We start from the raw sequence: 22,779 nt of genomic DNA on the forward strand, positions 1-22,779 counted from the left end.
TTTTATTGGTTAGTGAATAAATAAGCTGTTTATTGCCAGTAGCTTAGCAGAATAGAGCTAGGTGGGGAAAACTAAACTGAATGCTGGGAGAAAGAAGGCAGAGTCAAAGAGAAGCCATGTAGCTGCCAGAGGGGAAAGACTTGAACTAACAACTAAACCCTTGCTGGTAGGCTACCAGCCTCATGGTAAAATATAAAATAATCGAAATCGGTTAATTCTAGATGTAAGAGCCAGATAGCAATATACTTAAACTATTCACCAAACAGTATTGCAAATAATATAATTTCTGTGTGATTGAGAGTCTGGGTAGCCAGGAAACGAACAAGCAGCCTCTTACAACAAATTGGTGTGCCAATGTGACCAACTAAATCCACTTAAAACCTGAGAAAGCTTGAAAAAGAATTCTAAACACAAAAGAACAGAGTTCAGCAAAGTTTCTTGGTAGCCACAATTATTTTTTGCTGCCATGGCTACTTTAAGAGAGGTTCAGTAAAAACTGCGGGGCTTCTTTAAAAAAGAAGAGCGGTTGCTTTCTGGTTTGCCAGCACAAATGACTCTCTCTATTGGGAGGTCCAGCTACAGAGCATTTAAATGGGGTCTGTGAGAAGACCGCTACAATGTGCTTAATGGCAACACAGACCCGCTATGTGCCTAAAAATGGGGCAGTGTACATGACAACGGCAAACATGCTTCAGCCATGTCAGACTGGATCGAGCAAGCAGTCAGGATCATATCAGCCCTCTTCTTGCCTGCTTAGCATTGGGAAAAAAAGGCCCTTCTGGTCAGAAAATAGTTACAGATACATAATAAAGACAGATTCAGATAAAAAAAAGACCTCTAAATGGGTCACAATGTTGAATAAATGTACATAGGCATGGGAAAGAGAAGAAAAAGAATGTAGACCATTATAAAAAGAAGTAAATGGTTTAACAAAAAAGGTAAAAGTTTTTTAAAAAGACAGAATACAGACAGTCATTGGTTAAAAAGAGGAAAGAAAAGCCACGCAGAGATGGAATATACACAAAGTGTCTGGATTATGTATATTATTGTGTTTTCTTTGAATTTTTTGACTGTGAAGGAACTAAGTACAAAGAGACATTTCATTGTACATGGTGCTAAGCTAAACCAATATATATATCTTAAAGGTGTCTTGATTTCAAATTATGGGTCTAAGGATATGTGGCTTTGGAAAAGAGGTTCTTCCTTTGTTTCCACAGAAGATCACAACCTATGGATTTCTTCTAGACTAGTGTGGTTTAATGGACCAAGACCCACTAAAGGTTGCCGTAAACACCCCAAAAAATTACTTTGCCCAAGAAAAGCAGAAAGCAATTTGGAGAGAACTGTACCCTGATTCCCTAAATGATTGTTATAAATGTCTGTTTACATTTAAAGGGGGGATATGCTATAGAGATTTGCATTGGTACATATCTTTGTTTATTGATACAAATTTTAGGTCAATTTTGTTATATGTATATGTCTGCTCTTGATTAAGGTATTGTGTTTGTACAGCTCATTTCAAAATGTAATGTATAATTTGGAAATATAGTCATCTATAATAGTCAAGCTTTTGGTCATGTTAGCTAGGTTTCTTAGATATATAGAGATATATTTCAGTTAGATAGCAAACAGAGTCTATCTGAGAAAATGCTGTTACCAAGAAACCATGTGTGACTCTGTTCTTTTCTAGAATCCCATCCCAAGCTCTCTCAGGTTTTATGTAGATGTAGTTGCTGAATGTTGGGTACCATTTTGTCGATGAGACTGGATCAGTTAGATTTCATTAGATTAGATTCAGCGTTCTTGTTTTGAAAAGAAAAAAAAAATAACAAGCTACAGATATGAGAGTATATAAGGGAAGATTATTGAATCTACTCTGAAAAGAAAAAGGGGGATATAGAAATAGGAAAAAGGGTAGATTATTGAATCTACTTTTAAACCAAAGAAGCAACTACTGGTTTTAAATATTTTATATTAATATGGGTTTTTTGTATATTGATACAATTTTAAGATTATTTTGTTAGAACATACTGTATATATCTTTTGAATCTTGTTTAAGGTATTGTACCTATGTAACTTACTTAACAATGTAATGTAAATTTTTAGCCCTTCAATGTTGTTGTTATTAACTATTTAGGGTAATAAGGAAATGTAGGTTAGTAGTTAGTCACCTATTACAATCAAACTTGTAGACATGTTAGGCATATTTTCAAGTTCAAACAGATTTATTTTAGGTAGACAGGTAGTCTTTAAACACTTCAGAAATACATAGAATATGACATTTAAGATGTTTTAATAACTTAGGTTCATTTTTTATGACAATGAGACATGTCTGCTCCTGACTGTACCAGTCTACTACAGAGAAAGTGATGGGCATTAAAGAAATTTCAGATGAAGTTTGCTTTCTTTTTGGCAGAAGTAAGCCACTGGGAAGGAAAGTGTTCTTGCCTCAGTTGCTGATTGTGTGCTGTCCACATTGGATAATCAGGACACAAAAGAAAGTGACTGTCAAACCTTGCCAGGACAAGGCGGGATAGTCCTTCAAAAATTCTGCTTCATAGAAAAGTCTGTAGAATATTCTAGTATCATAGGCCAAAGATAAATATTCCAACATCACAGAAGAACTTTGGGTGGCTGGCCAGCCAGCCAGCTCTTTCTGTCATTTCTCACATTTATTTTTGGAAGTTTCTTACATGCACTTCCTATTTACTCAGTTAATATTATTTCTTTTTCAGGACTCTGAGGAAGTTGAAGACTATATAGTTATAGTAATTGTTTTCCTTTTATACCAGTCTCAGAAAAGAAACTCACTAAGAAGGTATAAAGTGCATGAGTTTCAGAGACATCAAAAGATAGTTTTGGATGGTAATGCAAGTTAGGATAGAAAGTGAATTAGATACAAGATTTTGGACTCACCAAGATAGACTATATGATGTAGTATTTTCTCTGAATTTGTCAAATGCATATGAACTAGACATTGTTGATGTATTTATTGTCTGTATATATTGTTCCTAGTTATTATATATAGTTTTTCTTATATTAATTATACACTTTTTAGACAAAAAAGAGGAAATACAGTGATATTTTGTTTGTGATCTAACAAATAAAGCTTGCTTGAAGATCAGAGGGGAGAGCTAAGCTGCAGATTAGCCATAGAAGCTAGGAATTGGTTACTCACACCTTTAATCTCTGGGGAGTCATCTTTTTGATTTGGCTTCTGCATGATCCTAGCTGCGGTTGGTTCGTACATTTCAGAATAGGTTGTGAGGATTAGAAATGTTAGGTAGGAGGAATAGAAATAAAAAAGAAATATAAAGACATAGGATAGTATCGGGAGGGCAACTTAGATCCTACTCTCAAATTTATGATCTTCTCTTTGTAAATTGTTTCACACACACACACACACACACACACACACACACACACACACACCATTTAGTGTTGCTTATATTGTATGTGTTTAAGGCTGGCTGGCCACTTGGAATTGGATAAACTGTCAGGGACCTCATACTTGAGTTGGCTGCCCATAGCTCTTTTTTTTTAAATATTTATTTATTTATTTATTATGTATACAATATTCTGTCTGTGTGTATGCCTGCAGGCCAGAAGAGGGCACCAAACCCCACTACAGATGGTTGTGAGCCACCATGTGGTTGCTGGGAATTGAACTCAGGACCTTTGGAAGAGCAGGCAATGCTCTTAACCTCTGAGCCATCTCTCCAGCCCCCCTGCCCATAGCTCTTTAACTAGGTTGGTGCCTTGTGAAATGTCCCACTGATGTCCTGTTAGCTGGTACAGCCATTGTATAGGTCTTGTTGGAGCAACCATATTGTTGAGGTTTTATAGGTGCAGCTTTCTTGAAGACTTCTAGAAGACACTGTCTCACAGCCGCCATCCTGGCTAGTCCTTTGGCTCCTCTAACCTTTTTCTGATGTTTATGTGAACTCTTGGATACTTTGAGAACCAGTCTTCAGCAAGAGATTCAGTTCCCTTCCATCCTCCACTTCCTGTGTTTGAAGTGTGTGACATCTTTAGCAATGGGGTCTTATCTTCAAGCTCAGGAGATAATCAAAGGCAATGGCTAAATTCAAGGAACACAAGAGAGAACCACCAAAATGGCCACTCCATGATTATAGGGAAGGTTTTTATTGTGGACAAGACAGAGAATATGTCCTGGGGCATTATGGAGATCCAGAGCAGAGAGAAGGGAGCGGATTGGACATGACCTGGCCTAAAGAAGCATAAGAAGAGAAAAAAAAGCAAGGAAGAATAGAGGGAGTGGAAGGTGGAAATCTTCCCATTATAAAGGGAGCCCAGGATCTGGAACCGCCCGGGGCTAGCACAGTGGAGTAGAGCCAAGGGGTGAAGTTAGGTGAAATAAATAACAAAGACACTTGAACAGGGACTGAGGGAGCCTGGAGGTCAGCATGGGCTTTAGTGTGCAGCCACAGGTATAAGTCATTTGAGAGCCCTTTGTCTAGAAGGCCAGGAGCAGGGGAAATGATTCCTTTTGAAGACAGGCAACCAACCTGTTTCATAAATTTCCCGGGGAATGCTGGCTTTATCTAACCACTAGAAATCCATCTATAGTCCAGCTTGAGCTCATTTCTGGACATAAGCACTGCCAGAGACATAATAGTGACAATAACTTCTGTGTGGTTTCAAGGTCTCTTGGGCTCCTTTGACCAGAAATTTCTCTTGCCAGGCACTGGGGTTGTAAATTTTAAGAGCGTGTTGTATATTTTATTATGCTTTTTTTTCAAATGTATGTTTTCCTGATATTTTCTCACAGACTTTAAAAAAATTCTGTTTAGTGTCTTTTACAGAACAGCAAAAAAATTTAATCAAGTTCTGTCTTTAAATTTTCCTTCATTGATTATGGTATTGTTGATTCTGAAATACACATTACCTCAATTTTCATCTGTCTTTCACTCATTATTTTGCTGTTACACTTTACATTGATATTTACTGCCTCTTCCTTCTTCTCACCCCTGCCTCTCTCCTGTCTTGTTTATTTGTCCTTTCCTTCTTTGACACAGTTGAACTGGGTAGTTCAACCTAGCCTCAGCATTCTCCTGTCCCAGTCTCTCACGTCCTTGGACTCCACGAGTGTGGCACCACACATAGCACTGGTGCCTGTAGCAAATTTTCACATAAAATTGGTATCTATCTTAAATTTTTATCTGAATATCTAATATTTTTTACTTTTGCTTTCTTAAATTTTTATTTTTAAGACATGAGTGTCTAATATTTTAATGGAGAAGTTTTGCATCAATATCAGGTCTATACTCATGTAATTTATTTTTCCATTAATGTATTGATGTAGTCTTGGTAGTAATGTGAAGCAAATTTCATAGAATCTTCTGAGTGTTCCTTTTAAATTTATTTCTAGAAGAAGTTTTAAAGTGTTGTTATAATTTCCTATTTATGTGTTTATAGGATTCCCCAGTTAACCCGCTGGGCTGGGCTTGGGTCTTTCCATTTGGAAGGCTAATTTGTGTGTGTGTGGGTGTGTTCAGACTTTGGTAGGTTTCCTCAATCTTCTAGTAGGTTGAACACTTGAGGTTCAGCTACATTGTATACAGTATCCTATTGTTGACCCTTGTAATGTCCATGTTATTGTTTTTCATAGTGCCTGGGGAATGAGATACAAGTCCAGTGTGTTTCCTCTATTTTGTATTTGCCAGTTAGGATCAGAGATTTTCTCACATTATTGATCTTTTCTAAGAATTAGCTTTTGTGATTTATTAATTTTCTCAAATTTCTTTTTTACTTTTCTTTTTTAAGAAAAGGAAACAAACTATCTTTTTTTTTTTTATTTTCCACACCAACAACAGCTCCCACTCTCTCCCCTCCTCCCATTACCTCCATCTTCCCCCCAACCCATTCCTCAGAGAGGGCAAGGCAATTGCTTTGGGGAAGGTACAAGTCCCTCCCCAAAGGTATCCATCCAAAGAAAATAGATTCCCAAAAAGGCAGTACAAGCAGTAGACACAAATCCTGATGCCACTGCCAGGGACCCCATAGTCCACCACAGCCATACAACTGTCACCTACATTCAGGTGGAGTAGTTTGGACTTATGTTGGCTCCTTCCCTGTCCAGCTGGAGTTGGTGAGCTCCCCTTAGCTCAGGTAGACTGTTTCAGTGGGTGTCCCCATCATGGTCTTGACCTCTTTGCTTATATTCTCACTCCTCCCATTCTTAAACTGGACTTTGGGAGCTCAGCCCATTGCTCTGCTGTATGTCTGCCTCTGTTTTCATCAGTTGCTGAATGAAGGTTCTATAGTGACATTTAAGATATTCATTAATATGACTACGGGGCAAGGCCAGTTCAGGTACCCTCTCCATTCTTGTCTAAAGTCTTAGGTGGGGGGGTCATCCTTGTGAATTCCTGGGAATTTCTCTAGTGCCAGGTTTCTTGCTAGCCCTATAATGGCTCTGTCAATCAAAATATCTCTTTTCTTGCTCTTCATCTCTCTCTGTTGACCGAGGTTTCTGTCCCACCTGGTCCCACAGCCTTTTAGTCCCAAAGAAATACACAGTGGTCAACATTAATTATAAACTGATTGGCCTATTAGCTCAGGATTCTTATTAACTCTTCTTTTAAAAAAATATTTATTTATTTATTATGCATACAATATTCTGTCTGTGTGTATACCTGCAGGCCAGAAGAGGGCATCAGACCCCATTATAGATGGTTGTGAACCACCATGTGGTTTCTGGGAATTGAACTCAGGACCTTTGGAAGAGCAGGCAATGCTCTTAACCTCTGAGCCATCTCTCCAGCCCCTCTTATTAGCTCTTAGAACTTAAATTAGCCCATAATTCTTGTCTGTGTTAGCCACGTGGCGTAGTATCATTTTTGGTGAGGCAGTCACATCTTGCTTTCGCTGTGTCTGGATGACAGTACCCTGGTCATCAGCTGTGACACAGTTTAACTTGTTAGTGGCTCTTACACTCTGCTGGATGTCCCAGTGGTTTTTTTTTTTGTTTGTTTTTGTTTTTTCTTTCTTAAATCCCAGACTATAAAATAGCAATTAGTTTGTTAACACTGAGTAAACTCCTTGGTCTTTTTACTGAGAATAAGTGTTGTAGTCTGCTTTTCAACTTTAGAGCCCGAGTGGTTCCCAGCCTCACTCTTGATTGTTGATTATCTAGGATTGCATGCACATGCACAGTGTCCAGTGGTTCTTCGGTTGTGTTTTTGTCATTCATGGAGTTAGCACATGTATCCTCATGTTTTAAGCTATTCCTTGGTATTTAGTTTGTAGACTTCAGAAATTTTAGTGTTAGCACACTTAGGAATGCAGGGAATAAATACTAAGTAAGTAAAGCCTGGAATATTCTATTGACTCAGTTACCCCACACAAGTCTCTGTGTTTCTGATTTATGGACTTCCTCCTAGTCATTTCCTGTCTTTGGAATGAGTGAAAAGCCCTGTCTGAAGCATTCTGTCCCCTATCTCAGCCTCTCTAGGTGAGTTCTTCCTTTTCTTCGAGAAGTTCAGGTTACTCAGACAATGGTGTCCCCATTTCCTATCCTCTTTTCAGCACGCTTAGGGAACCATACAGAAAGAATTAAAAATGTCTAAATTTGGTCAGAAGAAGTAACTACTCTTAAACTATAAGGTGCTCCCAAAGGAAAGAGACCAGAATAATGCATGGAGTACTCCACCCACCCTTTCGCACTCCCTTTGGCTACTCTCCAGAGCTTCTAGCCCTGTTGAAAACTCAGTGTGAAAATCATTTATATTGGAGTCTCTTGTGCTGCTACGGTGCACTACAGAGGCATCTGTTCTTTTGCTACAAGAATAAGGTCAACACCACCACATATAATTGTCCCTTCTTCATCTTGCAAGAGAATTGGTCTGAGTTCTATTATTTCCTTAACTGTTTCTGTGCTTCAAGAAGAAGGATCAACTGCCCATACAACCTTGTTCTTTAGGCTGTATTTCTTCTCAGGTTGATCTAATAGGCAGGCAGGCACCTGTTGGCTTCTTGCAGGTCTCTCACTTCGGGCTATGAGTTTCCATTTACAAATAGTATATTGTAGAGAGAAATAATGACACTTGGTTCTCTTCATCCATTTACTGGTTAATTTTAGCCTTTACTAATGACTTGCTTACCATGGTCATTACTGTGATGTTTGCTAAAAATGCCTTTGCATTTTTAAGATTTCATCTACATTTATTAACTAAATTTTACTCAAAAGAAAGAACTAGCTTATCTTTCTTAATTATTTATTCAATTACTTACATCACTATGGTCAATGAATATTTTTCTTTGGGCTAAAATTTATTACTATCATGCATGGTATAGCCTAGGTACCTTATCTTGCTTTTCCTTGTCCGTCACTGGAGTCAGCCATTTCTCTATGCACTCCTGGTTCATTTAATCAGGAATGGCATTTAGAAACTGCAAAATGTGCCCTAGATATGCTCATTAATACATGGAATGAATTTGATTTTTTTAATTTCTGTTCATATCTTTAGTTTTCTAAGTTAAGGTGACCGTTCAGCTCACTCTTTTTAGAGTGTTTTTAAGTAAAAATATTTCATGCTATAAATTTCCACCTATAGCATCCATTCGTTAGCACATCTATTAAATATTCATTGAATATGAGTAAGTTCTAAACCTAGTGCTTGAGACACAATTCAATGAATAAGAACTATCTCTACTGTTTGGTTTACACCCTGGCAAAGGAAGTCAATCATCATTTTAAATGTATTCCAATTAGTTTTGATATATTCTCAATATTATTCAGTTTTATGCATTTCATGGGTTCTAGTACACTTTTACCTATCCTTTGGGACCACTTACCATGGTCAGAGAATATGGCTTAGTATTTTTAAGAGTTACTTTGTGAATAAGGCAAGACTTGTGCTTGCTGTCACAGTCTCCGCGAGTTCATATGTGCAACAGCCCCATTGTCTCCAGAAGACACTGTTACTTTGGAATCATCCACTATCTCTGACCTTTGTAATCCTCCCCCCTCTTTCTTCATAGGTCTCTGATCTCTGAAGCAAGGGGTTCAGAGACATTACATTTAGGGATGAGTGCTTTAAAGTCTCTCACTCGCTTCACATTTTGTCATTGTAGGTCTCAGTTAATTACTAGTTTCTACAAGAGGAGTCTTCTCTGATGAAGGTTGTGTGATACACTGATGTATAGTATCCATCATTAAGGGTCATTTCATTGCTTTGTTCCCTTAGAAGACTAGGTTTTCCCCTGGAGTCTATGACCTATCTGGTCCCAGGTTCTTAGTCACTTTAGCAATATCAGGAATGGGTATCATCTCATGAATTGGGTCTCAAATCTAAGCAAAAAGTGGTTGGTTCTTCCCATAACATTTGTGTCACTATCGTCCCAGTGGATCCTGCATGCAGCTTACTGTTATAGGTCACAGTTTGTAGCTGTGTGGTAGTGATGCTTGCTTTTCTCCCCTGGTAGTGTGCAAGGTTCCTTCCAGCACCATAACTCTAGCTAGTCACTGGTGAAGCTTCTACCTGGGCATCCGTTTGGTTTTCCCGTGTTCAATGGACAGCATGCAGAAGGGGAACTGGACACAAAGTTCCATTGCTAACCAAGAAACTATTTATAATTAATACCTGTTGGGACATGTAGAATCTGTTTTCTCCAGGGCAGTGTCACTGTGTATATCACCAGGACAGGCCTCATGTCCAGGAATAGAAAACCAAAAAAGAACAGAGTCCATGTTTTTGTGGTATGTGTGCCTTTTGTTTTGTTCTTTTGGGTATTTTTGTTTTACTGGTTTTTCATGTGTTTGTTTTGGCCTTTGAGGTTTCTTTTGTTGTTTCATTTGTTTTTGAGTGAAGGTTCACAAGGTTAGGGGATAGGGAGATAGGAAGGGTTTGAGAGAGAGAACTCATAAAGCTGGGGATAGGGAGGTGGGAAGGTTTGGAGAGAGAGAGCTCACAACGCTAGGAGACAGGGAGGTGGGAAGGTTTGGAGAGAGAGCCCACAAGGCTGGTGGTAGGGGAGTGGGAAGGGTTGGAGAGAGAGCTCATGCGGCTAGGGATAGGGAGGTGGGAAGATTTTGAGAGAGAGAGAGAGAGCTCACAGGGCTGGGGGATAGGGAAGTGGGAAGGTTTGGAGAGAGAGCTTATAAGCCTGGGGATAGGGAGGTGGGAAGGTTTGGAAAGGAGTTGCAGGGAGAACATTATTACATAAAAAATTTATTTTAAATTATAAAAAGGAATTGAAAATGGGAGTTATTTTCCTGATACAAATTTGGACAGTGTAAAAGTAATATTTTATTCATTCTTGAAGAGAGTGTGTGTTCTTTATTGTTTTTAAGTCTAGCTTCTAGAGAAAAATGGTGAACTGTACAGTTTGGTGTTGTGTAATATTTTGTGTTCTGACAAATAAAGCTTGCTTGCAGTCAGAGGGCAGAGCTAGCTATTAGTTAACTTGAGAGGTTTGGAGCAGTGTAGATAGAGCACAGGAAGTGGTAGGTGTGGCAGAGACAGGATCCCCTGTGGACAAAGGAACAGAAGAGGTAGGAAGTCACTGGTGGCTGCTCCACTGCTTCTCTGATCCTTTAGGTTCTTACCCTGATTTCTGACTGCTTGTTTTTGTCGATAAAGATTAATTAGATTTACACTTCAGTTTGGATCTGTTTTCTTTGCTTGCCTGTACAGTATTTAATGCTATTAGTATTTTCTACTATTTTGTCACTATTTTTTCCCTATAATTCTGATAGTTGTTGATTTATATATTTTAAAACTATTATATACTTTCAAGGTATATTATCTTTATTACAGTTTATTTCATGATTGGGTTCTTTTCTTTTGTTTGTTTGTTTTTGTTTTGCTTTTTCGAGACACGGTTTTTCTGTAGCTTTGCAGCCTATTCTGGAACTAACTCTTGTAGACCAGGCTTGCCTCAGACTCACAGAGAGCTGCATGCCTCTGCCTCCTGAATGCTGGGATTAAAGGCGTGTGCTATCACTGCCCGGCTTCATGGGCTTCATGATTGGGTTGCTATCTAATAATTCTTCCCTCAGTTTCTTTAGCTTTGAAACTCTATATTCTAGCTTTCTTTGTTTTTTGAATTAATTTTGTTGTATTGGTTTGTTTTCTATCATGTGTTTAACTTAGTAATTTACCATAATCAAGCTTAAGTTTGTGTTTTATCAATAGTATAGATTCATCTGAGTTTTAATAGCATGGCATTTTCTTATTTTAGCTGATGAACTTAGTTTATTTAAACTCATGAAGATTCTTGACATTTTATCAATTAATATACATCATTATTTCATGTGTATGTGTATTGACCTCATGTTAAATGCTAACACAGTTTAGAACCAATATTTTTCCTCTTGAGTAATTTCTCTTATGTTTTTGTGGGATGTGCTATAGACCTAATATTCACTGTTTCCCATTAAAGTTTGACAGAATACTTTAAAAATAGTCATCCGGGCAACTCATGGAGTACTCAGTTATCACAGCCATATTGTGATTACATTTTCCCCAACTAATTTGAAATTTTCCTTTCACTACTCTATTCCAGGCTCATCAGTTTTTCTACATGTGAAATCATTTTTGTTAATGCCAAATCAAGTTATGTTAACACAATTCAATAGGAAATTTATTGTGCAAAACTATCATCAATATGCAAGATCAATAGTAGAAAAAATGACTTGTAGTATTGAGTTCATGCACAAGCAGTGACAGTTATATTTAGCTGCTATGTGTTGGACAACATCTGTAAGATGTCATTAGTTCCCAAGGCATCACATATCAGAAGTGTTAATGTTAATTTCTGCAATGTCTTTGGCTTTATTCTTTATGACAATATTGCACTTAGATAAGTAGTTGATGAATATCTGATTATTTTTCACCAGACAGTAAAAGCAGATACTATGGAAGGTTTTTCCAATGTCATTTAATATCTAGAATAGGCTTGGCTTTTCGTTAAAAGCAGATATTCCTTTCTCCAATTAGCTGGCTGATGATTCTATAAGGGGAATAGTAAGGGGGGTAGTGCTTATGTATGTGAAACATTTATCTCCAGGGACCTTCTGGGCATTTGATTTTAGACTGTGGGGGTCTAATATAACTGGTCTTGGAAGTTCAGGAAGGCTGTAGTATAGCTATATCGTGATAGGTATGGAGATGCCTCAAATGTGTGTGAACCTTCATTATGTTAATATGAAGCAACATGAAAAGGGATTCATATTACGTAGTAGTGGGAACACACAGTGAAATCACCCCAGACTCAAACCTTCATCATGCTGGAATTTCCCCCCAGTGGTTATAATAACAATTTCTTTATGAGAAATCCCCATTTTCTTCTGTACTCTTCAGTCTCTTACATTCTATTAAAGGCTTAAAAGATTTAATTATTGTTGTGGTCATTTGCTTTTAGACAAGAGGCAAGAAAGAAAACTTACCTTGTAGGGTAAAAGGGCCAAGGAAAAATACCCTGCTCCTGATGTGACCCCCAAGCCCAAGACTAATGCCAAGAATCAGAATCCCACCAATCCCTAAGCTTACCCCAAAGTCAGGCCTGAAAAATCCCACCAATCTCAGGCCCAAGAAACTCTATGTAAACCATGTCTTTTGCTCAGTTCTCTGCTGTTTTTTGCCTAACAAGAGACAGCCACCCTCCTGAGTTCTTCCCTCCCAATGAATCTTTTGGTGAGATTTGTTATGCAGTGTGACTTTGTGTTATTCCCTGGCTCCTGACTGCCGGGATACCTTTCCATCTGAGCTGTAATATGTAACACTTACATACCTGATATAGGTATTGCTGCACAAGGACCAAGATTGGGACAGGAATGTTTCTCCCCAGCCTGAGGTATCATGTTAAACAAATTTGTCATAAATGAGGAAGATGGGTTTTCTTACCATTCATCCATACCAGCAACATAACCCTTCTCTGTGTTTATATTCTTCATTTTCTTCTTCCTCAAACCTGCATAATCCTTTCCTCTAGTAGTTGGAACTGCATATGTGAAAATAAAATCACTCTATTATGCAGATGGAAAGATAACTTTAGTTGATATGTGTAGTTTATCTTTTTAAAATATGAATCCACAACCTAAGATCAATGCGTATAGCATTGTTTGTAAGTTCCTTGAGGTGTGCCAGTGGCTAGGCCTTGCCCCTGGGAATGTCTGACTGCGAGGTTCCACCCACAGAACACTGCCCTCTAATTTCATGACATTTGGACCCAACCCTTCCCCTCTAGACACAGGCAGCCAAGCTCTGTCCTTCACAGTAAAACGTCCAAGTTCAGGAGTCCTGCCATATATTCCCACTTCACTACCCACACTAATTTACACCCTTTCTTTTCTCTAGTTAAAATACAAACAGGCATATAAAGTAAAATTAATAACAACAACAACAGCAACAAACCAGATATAAAAAATACCACCACCAACAAAACAAATAGAAAGAAAGAGTCCAAAATAAACAAACCACAAGAAACACGTGCAGGTGCTGGAACACAAACATTCACATACCCAGAAAAACTATACAAACAAAATTGGAGATCATAATATATAAGCAGATCTGTAAGGGTTAAAAAAAATGCCCAGCCAAAGCATTGTGACACAAACAAAAAAAAAAAAAAAAACAATCAAAACCCTCTAAAATTACAATTGAGTTTATTTATTTATTTATTTTTTGGTTGGGCATGAGCCTGCCCTTAAGTGTTTATTTTTATATACTGTGAGAATCCATTGTGGAAAACTAATTTTTCCTTTGAAAAGGTGTTTTGAAGATGGATGCTAAAAAGAAATCCCACACTAGCTCAGAACTGAGTAAAATAAAGGCTTATTTAGTTAGGGGTAGACTCACAGAATACAGTCCTCTGCATGAATGGAGAACAGTAACCGAATCCAGCAGCCATTAGAGAGAGAAAATACACACTTCACGTTGGCATTTATCGTAGAAGAGGCCACACCTAAGTGGTGGGTAACTCAAAGGCTACTGGCTGTAGGATTTTCTACAGCACTGCCCCCTTTTGTTTAAATAAGAGAGTTCTAAGCATAATACAAAATTATATATAATAAGAACAAATATCAGGATAAAAATAAGAATTACAACAGCATAAACAATATCAAACAAAAAAACTTGTGATAAATGCTTCAATAATTACCCTATCCTAAGGAGTTTAAGTCTTGTATTATAAATAACTTCGCCAAGTCATGAAAGGAAAGTAACTATGACTGTGTAGTCTTCAACCCCATCAAAGACCGCAGAAGGGAAATAATATTACTTGTGTAAGCAGGAAGTGCAGTCAAGCAACTTCCAAAGTGACAGAGACAACTAGCTACCTGGGCAATCGCCCAAAGTCTCATTTGCAACATTGGAGCAACCAGCTTTGGCTAAGGTCTAGAGTAACTGACAGACCATTTTCAGAGGCAAGCTTTTATCTGTTACCATTCTTCATTTACCAGATTTTTTTTTAACAGCAAATACAGGAGAATTCCAAGGGCTTGGTTGATTCTTCAATATGGTAAACATCTAGTTGCTCTTGTACCAGCTGTTCTAAAGCCTGCAGCTTTTCTTCAGTTAGTGGCCATTGCTTAACCCATATTGATTTCTCAGTTAACCACTTAACTGAGAAAGGTAGGGTTGTTGGTACCTCTAAAGGTTTGCTAGTTGCTTTATGTTCTTGTACAGCCTGAATGACTGGTGATCTTTGTGTACAGTACCCTGTAATATTCATCCCAGAATTATGAATTTCTGGAACTGCAGGAATGCTAATCTGGGTATTCCAATGCTGCAGCACGTCATGACCCCATAAATTCACTCTAATATTAGCCACGTATGGCCTCAGCCTTCCTCTCCCTCCTTCTGGCCCTATGTATTTAACCCATCTTGTGCTTTCTTTCACTTGAGATAGGGTCTAATTCCTAGGAATTGAACATCTGCCTCTTGAAGAGGCCAATTTGGATGCCAAGATTCTGGAGTAATGATAGTTACGTCCGCACCTGTGTCTAGTAAGCCTTCAATAAAAATGCCATTTATACACACTCTTAGCTTTGGTCTTTGATCATTTATAGAAGTCTGCCAGAATATATGTTTCTTCTTTCCTATTGGAATTTTTGATTCATCCTCCATGTTTATTCCATCATCTATAACAGTATGGTTTTTACAGAAGGCTCTGGATTTTTAATTTTCCTGGGGAGATATGTCCTCTATAGTGAGTGGCAATGACTAGATCACATTTGACTTGGGGGGCTGTGAGAGGCCCCGCAAGGAGTTTCCTGATTGTATTGGGTTGCCTTGTTTGTCTATTGTTGATCTGCATTCATTGATCATTGTCGGCCTTTGCCACACCTTCTATGTAATTCATAAGGTTTATATCTTTTATTTTTGCCATTCCCAGAGGAGATATTATTTCTAGGAATTCTTTGTCTACAATCCCTTCTCAGATGTCCTATTCTACCAAAATTAAAACATTTGCCATTTTGATGTCTCCTCATTATTTTGGAAATTGCTTCTCCTACCCAAGATTCATTATTATAGTCAAATGTCTCATTTGTTCATTGTATGCAGGATCCATTCATCCATTGGTGCTGATCTAACCTTTAAAGCCCCAAATATCTTTTTGCATTCTAAGTTGGCATTTTCAAAAGCCAGAGATTCAATAAGTACTCATCTAGCATCTGGGTCTGTTACTCGTATTTGCACAGCCTTAGTTAATCTTTGTAAAAAGTCAGTAAAGTGTTCTCTCTGGTCCTATTTAACCCTGGTATGATTCAATTTGTTTTCTTAGTTCTTGAATCCTGTTCCAAACATTTAAGGTTGCTTTGTGGTACGGGGACAAGATTTGTTCTTCATAAAGAGCATGAGCCTGTGGTTCAGCATAAGTGCACTCACCAAGAGTTTGATCTTGGGAGGTCTCAAATCATTTTGATTTTTCCCTGTTGTCCTAACATTACACATTAGTTGATGTCTCTTATCCAGGACTGATGAAACTAACTGAAACCAGTCATGTGGTGTTGCCTTTGTCTTTAGAAGCCCATGTCTTTACCATCTCCCTAACAAATGCAGAATGCATTTGCTTGCTTAATTTCTTTTAGATCATTCATTCTTATAGGTCTCTATCTATCTTCTTTGGTTCCTTTTGGGCCTTTAGAACTTGATGCTTTGTCAGAGTAGATTACAGAGTGGAAGCTAACACCCTGGGTAAGTCATCTCTGACAGCTACCGGCGATGTTGAGTCCTGTTCTTTTACCTTCTTTCCCTGTTCATCAATTCTAATAATTTCCTCATTCGTTTCAAATCTTTTTACTACTGTCTTATGTAAAGCCTGAATCTCCTGGCCTGTATGTATTTCTAGTGATTTCATTGAGCCTGGTCCTCATTTTGTACATGTGATTCCAAGGTCTGAGGTTTTTCCTTTAAAGATAACCTCTCTTCCTTGGACATTATTTAGAAAGTCTACATATTGACTTCCTGGAGAGATAATTTATCTGCTAACCTATCATAACTTTTTAACAAATTTTGATTGTCAAATTCAACACTAGGAATATTTTCAGATAATTTCTCAGTACCCTTTGACATTGATTCAAAATTTTTCTGTGAAATTAATGTTACCCTTTCTAATAGTATTAATTATTTCAGGAAACATTTGATTTTCTATGGTATTAATCCTGTCAGCTAGTTGATCATTATTAGTCTGTAAAGTCTGCCTCATTCTTGACTCTGTCATGAAACGATTTTCTTAAGGATATAATATGAAGAAAAGAATTGAGTCCCTATATCCAATCAATGAATGTATCACAATATCCATATATGCCTTGCAGAATATAATCCATAGTAGTAGCAAAAGGGTTACTAAAATTCTCAATAATAATGTTGTCTGCCATTATATAACTTTCAAGTTATTTGATTTATTAGTTAATAAAATATTTACCCGTGTTATGAGGTCCGGTAAATTGTTTTAGGTGTAATAATCTTTATTGTCCAGCAGGTGTCTTTGTTCCAGACTCACAACCAGTGGCCCAACTGGTGGCACCACGAACAATTCTTGGGCCTCTTTGGTTTTCTACCTTGGTACTGGTTAAATAGTGACAAATATGTTTCGCTTGACAAATTAAAAGTAGTTAAATCAATTCCATACATACCTAAGGAGCAGGGAGCACAAACCGGAAGCTGTGCAACTCACAGTGTGGCAGGGAACGTGGCAGTGGAGTGGGGAATGTGCTGTAGCTTGGGAAATTTCCAAGTGGCGGTGTGCAATTAGCTCCGTTGTGGCAGGGGTTTTACAAAAAAACCACTTAGTAGGTGAAAGCAAGCCAAACCGGTAGGGATGGGAGAATTTCTGGGCTGCGGACCATTTAGGCCTTTTAAGGCGGTCCACCCAATAGGTGTGGAATCCAGATCCACGTGGGTGCCAGATGAAGATGGATGCTAAAAATAAATTCCATACTAACTCAGATTGAGTATAATAAAGGGTTATTTATTTTGGGGTAGACTCAGAGATAACAGCTCTCTGCTGAACGGGGAACAGCAACTGAATCCTACAGCTGGATGAGAAAGTAACTGCACACTTTAAATTGGCATTTATAGTATAAGAGGCCACACCCAAGAGGGTGGTTAACTTAAAGGCTACTGGCTGTAGGAATTCCTACAGCAGTGTTTGGTTATCAATTGGAAATAAGTTCTAGGTTAGGGATGAGACTTGGTGTTTACTTCCTGTCTCGGTACTGGCTTAGACCATTTGGATTAGACCTGTAAAGACCCTGTGTATGCTGCCAGTCTCTGTGAATTCATATGCACCAGTCCTCATGTGTATAAAAGACCTTGTTTCCTTGGTGTCTTTTATCCCACTTGGCTTTTTCAGTCTTTCCCCCTTCTCTTCTGCAGATTTGAGCCCCAAGGCAAGAGATTTGATGGAAACATTCCATTTAAGACTGAGTGTTCTAGGTGTCCAGTCTTTGTATAGTTCCCAGCTCCTTTTAGGAAGCTTCTTCGATGTTGCCTGATTAAGATACTAATCTGCCAGAGTACAGCTCTGAATGAGGGCAGGACCTGAAGATGGGTGGATGCAAGGGCAGCAACAGGAAGAATCAGACTCAGGACACTTCTTAGCTTTGTTTTAGGAGAGATGGACAGAGAGAAAGCATTTACCTGGTGGAGACACAGGTCCCAGCAGAGTTTATAAGGAGTTGGCGAGGGAGGGAAATGAGCCAGACCATGGTGGTCTGGAAAATCTTGCTTCCTGACTATCTGGCAGCCAGAGTGCTTCTTTAGTTATAGAGAATTTACTAAGTTGGGATACATTTATGTATTCCAAAACACAGATCATGTTATTTTTGTTTTTGAACATGTGTTTCACTTCCTTTTGCTCCTCTTTTAGTCATTATTAATAAACTATGACAGGACAGAGTTACCATTTTCATTGATAACCAGTTATCTTTGATAACCAGTTTTACTTATCAACCCCATAAGTCAATTTTTAAAAATCTAGAGGCATATAACAAGCTGTTCTCAGGCTAGTTGCTTTTGTGGCTACAAGGAAATTAGACCAAAACAATCATCAAGCCCTCACAGGCTTACTGCCATGTCCCAAGTAATTTACTAGTAACTCTTAATGGTCAGAGTGCCCAAGAAATATCCTCAGGCCAAAGATGCTGCAGTTATTATTAAAATTCTGGCATAATACAATGTTTACATTTTATACCTTTATAGAATTTGTCTATATGTCTAATCCTGGCATTCTGTTGTTCCTTGGTCATATGACACCAAGGTGGCTCTGCATGTGCTAACTTTCTAAGAAAGGGGTTCCTGATGTTGCATGCTTTGATCATCTTCCACTTCATTCTTTGTTCATCAGTGTAAGTTTCTGTGTAGGGCAGAGGTAACTTCAGCTAATCTAACTTTGCTGCTGTATATGCTATATATTTCTGAGTGTATAGTAGGAAAACTCTTGTAATCTGATCTGTGGCCAACTCTTCTTGCCTGCTGAATCTTGTTGACCTTTTTTAGTTTACTTTGTTTTGAATGTCTTGTTCCTGGATAAATATAGGGACAGATGTTATTTGAATGTCTCATAGCCTCATAAAGAGACTTCTGGCTTATTTATGTGTGTCACAACCTCCAAGGCATAAGGAAGACCTCCAGGTAGCTAAGGATATCTCCCTAATGTGGGGGAATAGTAGACTCAGGACTGTCTCAGGGAAGTTTAGAAATAGCATTCCTGGGAAGGCATAAATGATTCATAACAATTTTTCCATCAATTCAATATCCCCAAATTATATACATATTAAAAGTCTCCCAGATGTGCAACAGGTGGAGATGAAAACCAAAGGTGGCATGGCGGCCATCATGTGGCTCAGCTTTGCTGGATCTTTGTCAAACAGCTGTGCTAGATTTATGACTTCTGTCTTTCCTATTGGACATGGCTGTGCCACTGGTCTATGACTATAGCAGAATGATGATAGGAGACATTGCTATGTTATTTAGCTGAATAGTGGTGCTTGGTTTTCCCATAGGTCCTGGTCTATCTAATCTCCTTAATTCCAATCAGATAGTGGTTGGTTACTCTCACTCAATAGTGAGTTGTTGCATTAGCACATCTTGCAGGCATGCCCCCATTGTAGATCTCAGTGTATGTAACCAAGATGGTATTCACATTTCTCCTCTGTTAGTGTGAAGAGAAGTAAACACTAGTCAGTTAGAGTGAAGGCTCTTAGTTGACACCTGCCAGACTTCTCCATGTTCAGTGAGTTATGTAGCTGTTGTCTTCAGCAATTACAGACTTACCATTAGTTTGTAGAGAGCAACAAATAGCCTTGACTATAGAATTTTTTGGGTTTCCATGGGGGCTCTTCTGGCCAACAACTCATTTAGATATAACCCATTCTGGGCACTGGAGGTTTTATTTGGTAGTGAGAAATATCTAGTTATGGTTTTGCCTTCCCCATTATTTGATAATGACAATTTATCTTTCTTTCATGTATGTATATATTTTAAGAATCTTATAGGTTTACATATAGCCCCTATGTTTTTGCCACCCTTCCTCATATTCCCTCACTTAAGCCCCTCTTTACATCCCCTCTCCCTTTGATCTTCGAGTTCCAGTCTCCCCACTTCCATTCAATTCATAATAATCTATGTTTTTTCTCATTCCTAGGGAGACTCTCCCTTTCCCCCAGTCCCTTATTCTATGCCTAACTCTGTGGTTGTATAGATTGTAGCAAGCTTATATATAGGTTAACAGCTAATACCTACATATAAGTGAATACATATTATAATTTTCTATTTTGCTCTGGGTTACCTCACTCAGGATGATTTTTTTTTTAGGTTCCATCCATTTACTTACCTGTAAATTTCATTTTTTTTTGTCTTTTAATCTCAGTGCCTTGTGCAAATGTAGTACATTTTCTTTTTCCATTCACTTATTGATTGATGGACATCTAAACTGTTTCCAGTCTCTAACTATTGTGAACATAGTTGAGCAGGTGTCTCTGTAGTAGATTATATAGTCCTGTGGATATATACCAAAGAGTTGGGTAGCTGGACCTTGAGGTGGACATATTCCCAGCTTCCTGAGGAACCATCACACTGCACACTGATTTCCATAGTGGCTGTACAAGTTTGCACTCCCACCACCAATGGATGAGTGTTTCCCCTTACTCCACACACTCACCGGCATAAGCTGTATTTGTATTGTTTTCCTTGGCTGTTCTTACTAGGACAGAGTTTGGTTTTCTGTCAGATTGTTTCCTCTAAGAACTCTGCCTTGCCATAAATGCTGATGCATTTCCCTTAAGTAACCTGGACAAGTGCTTTAGTACGGTATAATCCTGATTTATTTACATGCTTGTCTAAATCGCTGTGATGTGCCACAGCCCCTCCTAGCTCCTTAAGATCAGTTCTCACCATGAGGTTCAGCGAAGTCCCTGAAACCCCATACCACTTGCCTAGTCCCTACTGGATTGGCCTCTTTCTTAAGTCTCCTGTGAATATTGTTCTACTAGCTCAGTGAAGGAAGCAGCAAACACTGTCTCTCACATGTCCAGTTCCCTTAGGAATGCTTGTCCTCCTCCTGTGTTTTCCAGTTAGTGATGCTCATGGGAACTTCAGCTGTTGAGAAGCAGAGGCCAATGACTCATAGGAGCCAGTCCATCAGGGACTGATTTTGCATGTTTATGCAGCCTTGATTTTAAGAAGGGATGGGAAATTTCATACTTTTTTTCTTTTTCCATGTCACTCAGACTGACCTCATCTACTATATGTTCAATAGCCTCATGAGTCAGGCTTGGCCGTGGGCTCCTTCATTTCCTAATTCTCCCTTTTCCATTCATGTAGTTCAGGTGAAGAGTACCTGTGAGGATTATAATTTCCTCTATCGGGCCATGGTTCAGGCCCCCATGTGAATGCAGACTCATGGATTTTCCTTTCCTCTGTGAAGAGGTTGGACCAGAAGAATATTTTCTATCACTTTGACATCTCCCTCTTCTTTCTAATGGACTGATTACCCCTCGGAGTCCAAGTTTGGACCCCAAGAAGGGGATCTCACACTTACACTCACCCTCACCCCCTCACCTCTGCCCCTCTCCTACCACATTAAAGTAGCACCCACATTTTTTTTTCTTACTTGGACCAGTTCTTTCTGGGCAGACAGGTCAGCTTCAGTTATTTTAGTGCTCACAACAGAGAGACCATACAACTAACAGTGTATCTAGCTTAGATCCCTCTTGTACATGCTGGTCTCTAAGGATTATTCTACATTTTCAGGTCTATTGGTGGTTGGTTTGGGGGCAAGGAGGCATACCACCCCATACCAAATTAGGGAAGACAACCTTGGTGTTCCTCCCAAGCACTTCCATTCCTCAGATTGGTCAAGTTTGCTTGCTTGTCTTACAAAACATAGCAGGGAACATGCAAATGTCACTACAGTGAGAAGCCGCATCATTCCGTTCAACATGGGTAAAGGCAGCCATATCAGGACTGCCCCTTCTGGCATCTTACCCACGGACAGATCAGCATTAGTTACCTATATTAACTTCCATTGCAATTGTTTCTCTCTAGCATCTCTCTGGTTTTGTTGGCTTGTGTTCATACACCATATCACTTCCTGAGGAAGCCCCCGATATGATTCCAGTGACAGACCTAAGGAAAGATTCTACACAAAGCTAGTTTAGCAAACTTACAGGAGCATGGATGAGGGACTCCTTACAGGAGCATGGGTCATTTGGGCAGCTGGATCAATGAGAAGCCCACCATGGCATATATGTGAGAACTATATCCTTGGAACACCCTGAACATGCTTAATCTCATCTGTTTTAGCTTTCTTACCTTCCCCTGCACTTGGATCATGTGATTAACATTATTTGTTCATGTCTTACATCTGAATGCCTGACTATAGAATATGATAAGTAGTATGTTTGGTGTCAGACAGACATGAGTTTCAGACCTCAGTCAATTTTTCTTAGTGAGACACTTATTCCATTTCCCCAGCTTCGGCAGCAGTTTTTATAGAGATGGTGCTACAGTTGTAAGAGGCTTACAACATCTAGTTCATGGACTTATATCTAAGATCTCTGTGATTTGGTAGATACGCACTGTTTTGGAATAACTATTACTTTCCACTTGTCTCTTTTTTTCTGCAGCTTTCCCCACAAATAAACCAAACAAAGATGCAAGACATGTAATAAAAGTGGTAAGTTTTGTTCTTACATTTATAGTCCTGTATTTCTGACTTTTCCCCCATTTTGCCTTATTTTCATAAAAGTACAGTCTTTCCTCCACTCTTTTAGGTAGAAAGAGTGGTTTAGGATTCCACTTCTGT

The 22,779-nt window shown here is 38.7% G+C and overlaps 1 protein-coding gene across 1 annotated transcript in view; it reads left to right on the forward strand.

Moving 5' to 3' along the window:
* The window catches only part of Vrk2 (VRK serine/threonine kinase 2), a 103,878-nt gene that overhangs the window by 20,303 nt on the left and 60,796 nt on the right, over positions 1 to 22,779 (forward strand). The window contains exon 3 of the mRNA XM_057772366.1: positions 22,601 to 22,650. Within this exon, the coding sequence (XP_057628349.1) occupies positions 22,601 to 22,650 (50 nt within the window). The remainder of the gene's footprint in view (positions 1 to 22,600; positions 22,651 to 22,779) is intronic.

Source organism: Chionomys nivalis, chromosome 6 (genome assembly GCF_950005125.1).
Source record: "Chionomys nivalis chromosome 6, mChiNiv1.1, whole genome shotgun sequence".
NCBI classification, from domain to species: Eukaryota; Metazoa; Chordata; class Mammalia; order Rodentia; family Cricetidae; genus Chionomys; species Chionomys nivalis.